The sequence below is a fragment of the Mycteria americana genome, chromosome 13 (assembly GCF_035582795.1).
Source record: "Mycteria americana isolate JAX WOST 10 ecotype Jacksonville Zoo and Gardens chromosome 13, USCA_MyAme_1.0, whole genome shotgun sequence".
Classification (NCBI taxonomy): domain Eukaryota; kingdom Metazoa; phylum Chordata; class Aves; order Ciconiiformes; family Ciconiidae; genus Mycteria; species Mycteria americana.
In genome coordinates, this window is record NC_134377.1 from 5,185,900 (window position 1) to 5,198,197 (window position 12,298).

The window sequence follows — 12,298 nt, forward strand, 5'->3', positions numbered from 1 at the left end:
TCTGGGAGCCGAGACCACGTTTGATGCCGTTTCCGAGCCCCGAGCACGGGGCTGGCCGGGGGAGCGGGAGCTGGGAGGGCAGAGTAAAGGGGAGGGAGAAGTGCTGAGCTGGCACCTTCCTCCGGGGCGGGTTGCCCCCTGTGCCTTTGGATGATTGAGCTGGGCAGAGCTGCTGGAGGGGCTCGGGGTGGCACCTCGCGGCCCCCCCTCGGCTCCCCCGAGCTCGGTGGGGCGGGCACCGGGAGGGGAGCGGGGGCCGCCGGCACCCCCGTCCCCCTGCCCGTCCCTGCAGCCCCCGGCGGGGAGGGAGGCGGGTTCTGGCGCTCTGTCAAGGAATTAATTGAAAAATAAAATCATTAGATGGGAACTCCAGAAACGCAAAATTGTTGGGAGTTGGGGGGGAGGCGGAGGGGGGGATGTGAGCTTTTGTCAGGTTAATTTCTTCTGTATTGATGTTTTGTGACATTTACTTGTTGTTTATCTCCCGCAGCAGCTGTAATACTAAAAGAAAATGCACAGCTTGTTCCATTTATTTATTTTACACCTTTTCTTTAGTCCTATGGTATGTTTGTTTGTTTGAGAAACCCAGCGAGGCTTTTGATGTCTGAAAGCAGGATTTAAACAGCTGTTCTCCATGTGCTGCTCGCAAGCGAGAGCCGCTGGCTGGGGAGCGAGCAGGGGGAGAGGGGGCTGTGCCACGGCTCCTGCCCAGAGGGCACTTCTTGCCCGGCGGAGAGGAAGCAGCGCCGACGTCGGCCTCGGCACAGGGACCGAATGGCTTTGTCACCCCGGCACCGGGCGCTGATGCAAGGCTGGGACGCTCGCTCCGATGCTGGCAGCCCCCGGGGGTTTCTCGCCCTCCCGCAGGTTGCAGCATCTGCGGCGAGGGATGCGTGCACGGGGCTGCGCCCCACGGCATTTTCGGGAGCGTGATGATGCTGGCGAGGGCCACAGGAGAGTGCTGTCGGTGTAGGGCAGGAGAAGCAAAGCAGGGACATCCTTGCCCAGCTCTCAGGGGAGGGCCAGGCAGCAATCTTATGTCTCAGCAAGGATGTTGGTGGGTCTGTGTCCTGCCAAGAGCCTTCCTGAACCAAGGCTGGTGCCCAGGTTGATCTCGTGATCACTCTTGGACAGCAGATGGGTGAATTGGGGTCAACAAGTAGGGTCGGCATCACCAATGAGCCTGTTCGGACGCTGGGGCCGTTTGCTTCCAGCAAAGCCTGTGAAGCAAAGCGCGGGCGGCAGGTACGGAGTCACACCCCCAGCCGTGGTGCTCTGCCAGGGCCTGGCTGGTGAGAAGTAAATGATAGTTGAGGGGCTGTACCCAGGAGGGGGATGAGGGGGCTAGAGGTAGCAGGAGATGAGCTGGAGGCGGTTGTGCGTGGGCCCGGGTTGTAATCTTTTACTTTTCTTCTTCTCCCACATCCCCTTCGCTACCACCCGGGCCTGGACAGACTCCCCAAAGAAGAGAAAACGATCGGAGGTTCTGAATGAAATCCTGGAGCATCTGGAAGAGGAGGAGAGCAACAAAGACGAGGCCATCTAGCAGCTGCCTGGCATCCGATGAGGTGGGTACCGAGGCAGCGGGGCCGTGGCACAGCTGGCCCTAAAGGTCAAAATGCCTTGGGCTGCCGCAGGGTCGGCAGTGCCAGGAGGAGGAGACGGTGGCATTGCAAAGGCTCGGCAGCCTCCGAGCCGGGGTCCCACCCCCTGCCTCTCCTCCCTGTCACCCCGCAGGCTCGTAGCCGTGGTCTCAGGGGGTACAGCCCAGATTTGGGCTCGGTTTAGGCTCCGCGTTGAAGTGAGTGCATGCACTGCTTGTGTTTCTGTGTGCTCCCCAGTGTGTTTGCTTTCCTACAAGGGAAGCCAGCAGAATTGCTGTTGCAGCAGAAATCGCTGTCGAGTCGCGAATTGGCCCTCGCTGTGGTTGGGGGAGAACAGATGGGCTGCCAAAAACAAAAGCGCCTGTTTGGAAACCAACCTGCAGCCGCCGCCACAAAAGAGATAGTTTGGCAAAGGCCTTTTCCCTGCCAGCGCCCGTGACCTCCACGGCTTCGCTCCCTCCTAGGCCAGCATGCACCCCAAGGTCTAGTTCGTGTCGTCTTGAGTCCTGGCTGGTATCACTCCTCCTTGGCTTGTGTCTTCTTGGAGTAGCATCTCTAGAGGCTGGAGAGTACAGGATGGCAGAGGTTGGCGGGAGGGAGCCAGGAATAAATAACTCCCCGCGGTCAAACACTGTGCGGTTCAGCCAGCCCCCCACCTCCTTTAGAGACTGCCTAGCAAACCGTGCGTGGGTTCAAGAGAAGTAAGACAGGCTCGTGGATCTCCTTTGCGTACGTTTGCGGCCATGGTGAAAACCCTGGATCGCTGGTAGGAAACCTGTTCACCAGCCACAGCACCCAGAGAAGTGCAATAAATCTCCAGCGAGGCTTCTTGCTTCCTTTGAACTGCACCCTGTCCCTCTTTTTCCATCCACTGAGGGTCTCTGCTGGTGTAAATGGACTCTGCTGGTGTAAAATGGGCAAACAGCCCACCTCCACAGTGATGAAACCCCGTCCTGTGCTGAGAAACTCATGCAGGGCCGAGAGAGACAAGGGCATCGCGCTGGCCCGCTGCCCGCAGGGAGGTGGCTCGGGGCGCTGGGCTGACAAATCCGTGGTGCTGGGGAGAAGGTCCCTGCGCCGCTTTCTCCAGCAAGGCTGTATTTGCTCAGCACCGCCAAGGGAATGATTTTGACACGTCCTGGCTTCCGTTTTTACAACCACAGAAATGACGCCGGTTCCTAAATCTCATCCAAGTGGCCTAGGGGCCCCGTGGTTTTTGGGGTGCTGCTAGGGCTGCGCGATGCACGCACCCGAAGCGGTGCTGAGCCCACCGTGCTGGGGGGAAGCCGGGCCTGTCCTCCATGTATCAGCGCTGGGAAGCCGCCCTGCGCTCGCTGGAGCGTGTTTGTGTGTGCGATGCACATTACTGCGGAAGAGGCTGTTTTCCGCTCGGCAATATCTGCCTATTGCTGCGAGGCGGTACCCGATACACCTAGCAGTGGGAAGCTCATAACCTTACTTATTACCAGACTTTTGTTCAACCCACAACACCGCTGGCCGCCTGAATAGCGAGCGCATCTGGGCCTGGAGCCGACCAATAACCCCGCTAATACGTCTGCCTTCCCGGGCCGCCGCGAGCGCCGGGCACGAGCACAGTGCCGGGGCCCTGCTGATGAAAGGGAAGGTGCTTACGTGACCGCAGGAATAATCCAAGTTGGGTTAAATAACTGCCTGCTTCATGCAGTGCGTCTGCAGTAAGTGCCGGGGCCTCGAGATAACATTTGTTCCCTTGGAGCAGCTCTGATTTAAGGATGCCTCCAGGTGTACGTGCTGTTAACACCTTCTCCAGCAGCCAGCCCGAGGACGGAGCTGGGGAGGGATGGAGGTGGGAAGGGATGGAGCTGGGGAGGGATGGAGCTGGGGAGGGATGGAGCTGGGGAGGGATGTTGCTGGGGAGGGATGGAGCTGGGGAGGGATGGAGCTGGGGAGGGATGGAGCGGCGCAGGAGGGGCAGGACAGGCAGCATTGCTCGGAGCCCAGGCAAGCCCCGTGCTTTTGGACTTGTCCTGTCCCAGCTCCTCAGCAAACCTTCTCCCTGAGACCGGTCCTCCCACGGGGCCTGGGGCTCAGCACCAGCAGGCTCTGGGCTCCCCGGCTCTTCGTGCAGTCCCCGGGGAGGAGCTGAGTGCTGCCGCTCAGCGCCCAGAGCTGTAACACCCCGTGCCGGTCCCCCAAACCCTGCTGCAGCTCAGGAGCCCTGCTGCTGCCTCTGAGCGGCTTCATGGCCTCCAGCACCGGGTTTTCCTGCTGTCAGGACCTGGGGCTGCTGGCTCAGGGGACAGACCCCCAAAATTCAGGGGTGCCCCCTTGGGACCTCTGCAGGGCTGCGGTGTAGAACGCTCACCCCTTAGGGCAGCTCCAGCGCATCTGCCCTGCCCCGCAGCAGGCGGGCGTTTGCGAGTGGTGGATGGGTGGGTAAACTGAGGCACGGGTGTCGGAGCAGTGCTGTCAGAGGGGGTCAGCCAAAACGCTGACGAGCTCACCGGGGAGGGGGGAAATCTCTTTTTTTTTTTTTTTTTCTTTTTTTGCTCAGCGTTGATCAGCGGCGTTCCCATCCCCGCTCCCTCCGCTGCCCCCCCCCCCCCCCCCCCACCTTTGCCATCTGCGCTGGCTCGGGGGGTGGCAGCAGCAGGACCCGTCCGTGGTCCCGGGGCGGCTCCGCGCAGGGGGGTCACCGCAGGGAAACGGGGCTTTACCATCCCGGGGGTGCAGGACCAACCCTCAGCCCTCAACGCGGCCGACGGCCAGCACAGGGGACGGAGGAGCCGGGCAGGGTCCCTTCCAGGCACGTGTCACCCAGTGCATGATTTAAGCGAAGCTTTGCAGGGTTGCAGGTTGCGGTTGGGTTTTCTTGGGGGTTTTTTTCCTGTTTTATTCCCCCCCCCCCCTTCATTGTCTTTTGTGGCAGGGCAGGTTTCTTGCTGAGCGTCTCTGAGGTCTGCAGCGGCGACGAAAAGGATTAGCGCAAGCAGAGCATGTAGGCTTTAGAGAACAGAGCAGAGTTTGGTTTCAACATCTAATTCAATTTGTTCTGCCGAGATTGAAATATGAAATGGTTGCCAGTCAAACGTTCAAAGGGGGAGGAGGGAGGAAAGAAGAGAGGGAGCCTTCTCAAATTTAAATTTTAATGAAAATTAATTTAACCCTTTGATATGTTTTAAAACATGTTATTTCCTGGTCTGGAAACAGGCTAGAAAACATTCATGAGGGGTTTTTTTTTTTCCTGCACCTTCAAACATAATGAAGATTTTCTTTTTCCCTTAATGATACTTATCTTGTTGAGCAGTTTGACATTGGTTAATTTTTCAGGCAATTTGGTATCAAGGAAATCTGTTTGATGTGTGCGGGGGGGGGCTGTGTATGTGTATACAGATATATATGCCCGTACATTAATTATGAAAATGCTGATCGCAGCTCTGGAGAACAGTTTGAGTTAATTCCTACTCCACAAGGAAAGACTCGACTTCTTTGTTATGTATTGAGAATCCCACACATTGCACCCCTAAAATTACAGCGGGTTTAAGAGGAATTTTGTGAAAACGAGCATATACCTGCTAATTACCCTGAATTAAAATGAATGCCTAAGTAGGTCTGCAGGAAATTCATCACTCCCCACTGCCTTTTTTTTTTTTCCCCCAATCTGAAACAATCCTAATGATAACATAATGCAAACTCTCTTAACTGCCCACGTAGTTAAACCTGGGAAATAGCCTCCCGCCGGTGCTTAACCCCGGCGGTACTTCTGCAGCTGAACGCCATCGCAATACGCTTATTTTGTTCGGGAGCGATAATAGTTTCTTTTAGCGGTAACTGTTATTCAGTAAGGTTGTATCTATAACAAATGATGGCACGCTAATTGTTGTAATTAGGCTACGATGAGCTGTAGCCCCGGCCCCCTCGTTTTGCTGGCTCCTGACACCACAGGGCTGGTGTCACCCTGGGTGCCGGTCACCCCTCGCCTGCCCTGTGCTCCCTGGGGAGATCTGGGCACTTTTAGGGTGCGATGCTCCTCTGCTCGGGGTGTCCTTTTTGGGGTGGGTTCGTCGTATCCAGGCTGGGCTGATGGCAGAGGGGATGAGCAGCCCGCTCCAAGCCTCTGCCCCTGGCCGCGGCGTCGCCTGTCGCTCTGCGGGCAAGAGCTGGGTGATAACAACCCACCCGGGGGCTGCACGGCTTATTTTGGGCTCCAGCAGACGAGCTCTGGGGAGTCTCCCTGGGCTCATGCAAGGCACGTGCTCTCCCCGTTGGAGAACCGAAACCAGTAGTTTACCCTCGGTCCTGTCTTCTGCAATCCCTGGGACACGGCGCAGGGTCCCCGGGGGGTCTGCAGACCCCAGGTGGAAGCCTGCTGCCCCAGCGGGTGGGCTTTTGCCAGGTTCTGACGGCTTTGTCCGGGGCGAGACCCCGGAGAGCTGGACAGCAGCGGGACCCGTGACGGCTGCGGCTGCTCCCCGGGCACCCTCCGTATCCCCCTCCCCGGGGCGGCTCTGGAATTGGATTAGGATATTATTCAAATGCAGCCTTTTTACCGAATTAGAGGGTTAACGGGTTTTAATGTAAAACTAGCTTTACTTTATTGCTGCCTGTTGCCAGAGGCCTGTGTGGGCTGTTATCTACTTAAGGGGACAGCAAGCAAGTCAACGCGGAGAGAATATCCCACGGGCCCCGGTTTTGCTGGGCGCTGCGAGTCCCTCCGCTCCCAGGGCTGTGTGTCTCCGCCGAGCGACGCTTCCCGCTGCTCGCAGAGCCGGGCTGCGCGCCGGGGCCCGCTCTGATTGCTCAGAGCGACTCGTCGCCTTTGGAAAACTCTCGCCCACGGTCTGTGGTGTTGTTCTCGCTGTCCCACGGGAGGAGGCGGGGGACTCGGCGCAGGCGTGGGCAGGCAGGTAGCGTCCCGCTCTGCGAGCTGTTGTTTTCCCGAGCTGTGGGCTTGAATTGCTGCTCCTTACAACGTGCCCCCGTCCCTCTGCCCGGCCGCAGGTGGTTTCTTTTCATCGCCATTGCACTGGTCCCGCCTACAGCATTGGATCACAAATTTCAGCTCTTCCCATCTCTTTAGTCCCGTCCTGCCTTTGCAAAGTCTTCCTCCCAGGCGTGCCCCACGGGGCAGGGCTCTGGGAAGCGCTGAAGGGCCAAGCAAGCCTGTCTCTTCGCAGCAAGCACCGTAGATGCCGTTCGCCGGCCCTTTGCCAGGGCTGCAGGAAGAGCTCGCGTCCCCCGGTGTCACGCTTGCTGCTTTCCAGCCCCTGCGTTGCAGGCAGCTGCCGGCTCTGGGCAGGAGCTCTGGGATCTCAAGCCTTTCTTTCTGCCTCTTGGCGTTGGCAACTCTACCAGCTTCGCTCGTCTGCTCGCAGAGGCAGTAAGTGCGGCGTCTGTAGGTGCTTGAAGTTGTCTTCCTGAGCAAGATGTGGCAGGAAACACGCAGGAGGGGTTTGGGCTTTTAAAAAAACCAGTGCTTCAGTTGCTGCTCCCTGGAGGTGGCAGAAGCAGCGCAAAGGCAGGCGTGCTGCTGGCGGAGCCATGCTCTCCCGCGGAGACCTTCCCTCGCTGCCTCGGTTTCCCCATTTGCAAAGCACGGTGCAGACCTACAGGTGGAAGCAGCTGTGCGCCGTGCCCATTCCCGCATCCCTGCCGGGAGCAGCCCGGCTCCCTGCCGGTTGTGCAGGTGTGCTGCAAACTCCTGTTTTAACTGACAGTCGGGGCTTGCTTTTCTTCAGCTCCTAATTGTCTCCCTTCCTCCTTCCACCAGCCCTTTGCAATTGCAAACCCCGTTTGCTTCTCCCCTGCCAAAGGATTAGCGAAGGAATGCCGCTGCTGCTGCCCCATCGTTTCCCCGCCTCGCACAGAAACCTCCTTTACCTTCCCTGCAGCCAGCGTTTAAATATTCTGACCGTGTTTAAGGGATCGGACGAGTTGCCGCTGGGTAAGCGATTGCCACGGATCAGCCAGGTTCAGCCTCAGCCGAGGTGACTCCCGGTAGCTGGACCCCATCATGGAAGGGGACAGCAGCAAACTGGCATCGCCCCGGGCTGCAGCTGCCCGTGGGGACGGTTGACTGGGATGCTGGCTGGAGATTTGGTCGGGATTTGGGGAGCACGAGCTTCTCCTTAATATTACAGCATGTCTGGACCTTACCCTGGGTCGTACCGTGACCAGTGTTCGGCACCACCACCTTCCGGCTTCCACCACCACCTTCCGGCTTCCACCACCACCTTCCAGCTTCCACCAGCGGGAAATAAAACAGGAGAGCGAGGAGGCAGCGTGCAGCTTTCCTCTCCCTGGAGCACGGCCGTGTGTGGCTGAGACACGCTGCCTCCTGTTTTCCCTAAATATATGCATTGGAGAGGGAGAGAAATCGCATGGCAGGGCTTGAGATTTCAGACTTAGCCCTTCATGAATAATAATCAAGCTCAGTAATTCACAGTAAATGGGTATCCAAATTGGCTAATAAGGGAGGCTTTCACCCCAAACTGGAGCTAGGAAGAGAGGCAGAGAGATCTATCAACAGATGTTGGCTGAGGCGGGTGTGTGGACGGTGTGACCTGAATCGGTGAAATAGGGAAAGCGGTGCCAGCGCGAGAGCGGGGAAACCGGAGAGCAGCGACGGGGGAGGACCCCGGAGAAGGGACGGCGTCCGTCCTCCCCTGCCCCGCCAGGCTCGGACCGGCAGGAGCACGGACCCCTACGTTCCACAGTCCGTAATTAGTGCCACATAATTAGGCTCAGCTCTGTCTTCCAGCCCCGGGACCGTGCTGGGCTGATGGGCATTAGCGCGCCTGGCCCGTGCGTCCTGCCAGCGCTTCTGCCCCACAGCCCACGTGGACCGGAGGGTACGGAGCCGGTGTCATCCCGTCCCCAGACGAGATGTCCCCAGCTCAGGGCTTAGCAAAGCTGCCGGGACAGCGATTGCATGCGGCGCTGCCTACCAAGGGGCAAGTAAGAGTAGGAAAGCAAGAGGGATGTCTGTAGCGTGTGTCAGGAGAGGTGATGTGGGGAGAAGAAGGTTTTCTTCATTTTCATGCAACTGGAAATCAGATTTTGCTTTGTCTGCTGTTTAATTTTCTCCTGCAAGAGCAAGCGAGGCAGCGGTAGGAGCTGCGCTCAGGCGCAGTGAGGTGGGCTATCGGTCTTCATCTGCCGGCAGCAGGCTCCGATGGGGAGGAGGCGTTGGCCCCCGGGACCCCCCGCTCCTGGGAAACGGCTCCCAAGTGCCGGAGGGAGCAGCAGCAACGGGAGCTCGGGAGGTCTCAGAGTCCTCCCCTACCGCAGCTCAGCTGCTGCTTCCTCTAGCAGCATCTTAAGATGATGTTAGATAAAGTTAAGATAAATAAAAAAAAAAAGGAAAAGCACCTCTGCAGATCTGGGTCTGTGATTCGGGCTATTTAAATATGCAGAATAGAAGCTCAAAAAGCAGCCGATGAGTAGCTGAAGGAAGGATGCCCCTCCGAGGGCCGGCTGTTGCCAGGCGGTGTTTTGCAGCTGCTAAATGACTTTTTAAATTGAGGAGAAACCTACAGCCACTTTTACAGTCCCCTTAGCTCCCTTATATAGGGCAGCGCAATGGCTGGAGAGCACCGTGCTGCCGCTTGGCTGAGTTACCGGATATCACAGTCCCGCTGTCCTACAGCAAGGAGTCGCAATGGATTCGAAATAAACCGCAGCAACTCTGGCCAAAGGCAATTTTCCTCCTGCCCTTCCGCTCCCCCTCGCCACCTCTCCCCTCCCCACGCTGCTGGATTGAGGACGCTCGCGAAATTTAGCACGCTGGGTGGCACGGAGCAAACAAACCTTCTTTTTTTTTTTTTTTTTTTTCCCCTTTTAACTTGGCTTATTTAAGTGTGTTGGAAGGTGGTTTTGGGGTGTGCAGAATGTTTTCCCTTGGGGTGTGACGGATGCTCTCAATGCCCCAGCAGCTGCAGCACTGCAGAGCTGGTGGCCGGAGCCCCCCCGCGTCCCTCTGTCCCTTCCCTACAGCTTAAACCGTCCCTCACGGCCCAAAACCAGAGGTGGGATTTAGCAGGTGTAACGAGGACAGCTTTATAAGCCATGAGAGATGGAGAGGAAATCGTGCTCTTGCCTCTCCTGCGCTTGGTGACCTAAAATCTTTTCGGAGTTAAGCGTAGCCCGTGTTAGCAGCCATCCCGCTGATGCCGATGGGGCTGGAGAAGTGCTCGGGTGCTGCCCTCTGGTCAGTCCCAAGGTTTTCTACTTCATCAGCTTAGAAATCAGACCACAAAATGCAAAATAAAGCTTCACCCAAAGCACCACGAGAGATCTCTGTCCCGGCTGTACACTAAGTCTCCAGGTAGCCATCCCCATGGGACCAGACCCTGCCTTGGCGGGGTCCACCCTGCCCCAAGAACCCCGGCAGCAAAGCCCAGGCTTAACCTCAGCCTCATCCCTCCTGCCGAGCCTCGGCAACGCTGAGCCCTGCCTGAGCCCCACGCCAGAGCCTTAGCGTGTGGCCGGGACCGAGATCTGTCGCGGCGCTTTGGGCAAAGCTTTAATTTTGCATTTTGTGGTCTGATTTCTAAGCCGACGAAGTAGAAAACCTTTTAATTTCTTTTCTCCCCGAGGCTCCGGGCAGGTGTGCGGCACGAGCTGGCACCGCCGGCTCAGCCCGAAGCGGGACCCCCCTCCAGCCGCTCCGGTGGCACGGCCACCCCCTCGGCTGCCCCCGCCACCCCCCGGGGCTGGGAGCATCCCACCGGCGTCTAAATTAACCCAGGTTATTTTGACAGAGCCGAGGCAGGCAGAAACAACCCATGCGGTGGTGCTGGTGGCTCCAAAGGCTCCGTAACACCTGATGGGGAGGCAGAAACAGGCAGATTGCAGGCAGGAGCTGTTTTAATTTCCTTTTCGGCCGAACCCAGCCCAGTGTGTCAGCCTGGGCTAAGAAAGCCCCGGGAAACAGAAGGACAGACTGTCCCAGGAGCAATTTTAAGCACGCGTCAGAAGAAGCGACGCGGGGCTGCGGCGGGCTGGCCGTCCTGCCCCCACCCCGTCCCCAGCAGGGTAAACGGGACAGGCGCATGGCCCCCCTGCAGCTGCAAACCGGGGCGGGTGCTCCTCCCACCAGAAATTGGGCTGAAAAATGAAAACTGGGAAGTTACGTGGGTTTTTTTTTTTAAACCCGCCCCGCTCTGCGTTTCAGCCGCCGTGCCTGGAGCCCCCCGCGCCCGGCTGCCAGTGCGGCTGCGGGAGGGGGCGGGGGGGGCGGCGGCAGGCAGGAGCCTTGGACTTCGTTAGGATTCAGCCCTTAGATCTCTCCTTTCTCTCTGATGGCTGAGTGTGATTGACACTTACAAATTACCCAGCCAAAAGTGTCGAGTCTTTGACCCCTGAGTAACATCTTTGGCAAGCCTGAGATTTGCCAGCATTTTGTCATCTAATTACTACAAATCCCTTGAAAATTCACTGGCTGGTGAATTTTTAATGCGGGACAATTTCAATGTGATGCATCGCCCAGATGGGCACGCACGCGTGCTCCTTCCCTCTCCCCCCCACCACCTCTTCTCCTTCCCTTTCTTCTCCTCCTTCTCTCCTTTCTTTTCTCCGCTTCCTCCCCCCCATCCCGTGTCTTACCTCCCTCCTGCCTGCGTGCATCCGTATTCGTGGGAAGCGCCCCGGCATCTCATCCCCTCCCCGGGCTCTCCGTCCCGCTGGAGGAGCCTGCCGTGCCCGGGACGGAGCCGGGCACTTCGCGTCCCCCCCAGCCCGGCAGCGGCGTGCTCGAGTCCCCCTCGCTGTCTCACCGGCGGTGGCAGGGAGCTGCTACGTGGCATTAATTTTTTTTTTCCGTCTTCTCAGGTCTCTCGCTGATGGATGGAGAGGGAGAAGCCTCCGCTGGGGACTCGGCAGCCAGCGCACTTGTTGCCAGCAGAGTCCACTCGTCCTGTGAACCCGAGGGCTGATTTATGCCACGCATCCAGGTCTTGGTATTCCCAGCCTTTTAAACAAACCTTGAATTTGGAGCGGGAGGAAGAGCCGTTGTCTGCCGGCGGATCTCCTCTTAAATGCGGGCAGGAACGTGACTCCCCTCGTCTCAGAAACGGCCCAACCTGGTGGCACAGAAACATGGGGAGATGGACTCTTCCCTTGCTGACCCCGGGGACTCTGGCAGAACCTGCTCTTAATGTCTGAATTAAATGCTAATTTCTGTACATTAAAAACCACACGTATATTTTAAGGGTTTTCCAAACTGAGTCACATCTCAGGTTTGTTTGGATATGTTTGTTTAATACATATTCGCCACAGCTAGGTAGTTATTTTGGTCGATAGGGAGATAAGCATATTTTCGGAGAGAGGCCTGGGGTTTGCTGTGTTCGGCTTTGTGCCTGTGTCATTTCTGTCCCCGCTCTCAGGCAATCACCTCCCGTCTCTCCCTTCCCGGCTTTCAAAGGGAAAGAGGCTTTGCTTTTCAACCAGGGTACCGCTTTACATATGTACGCAGCTGATAAAGTATTTTCACTTCGCCCCTTTCCCCTCTGGGAATCGCTGTCTTACGGCAAAACTGTTTTGTCTGACAAGGGCTGCAACAGATTACACGTGTTGGCTGCAAACACAGGGCCTTTTTTTTCTTCTTTTTTTTCCTTTTTGAGAACCGCATACCTTTAAAAAAAAAAAAATCTCTCTCTCTGCACTGCCGTAGCGAGCTCTGCCTTTTGCCTCATGTCCCCGGGAGCATCCCCGTG

General features: G+C 57.4%; 1 protein-coding gene across 1 annotated transcript in view; it reads left to right on the forward strand.

Annotated features, from left to right (window-relative positions):
• The window catches only part of RBM19 (RNA binding motif protein 19), a 73,702-nt gene extending 61,891 nt beyond the window's left edge, over positions 1–11,811 (forward strand). The window contains exons 24-25 of the mRNA XM_075516293.1: positions 1,455–1,568; positions 11,415–11,811. Of these exons, the coding sequence (XP_075372408.1) occupies positions 1,455–1,546 (92 nt within the window). The 3' untranslated portion in view covers positions 1,547–1,568; positions 11,415–11,811. The remainder of the gene's footprint in view (positions 1–1,454; positions 1,569–11,414) is intronic.
• The last annotated feature ends 487 nt before the right edge of the window (positions 11,812–12,298 follow it).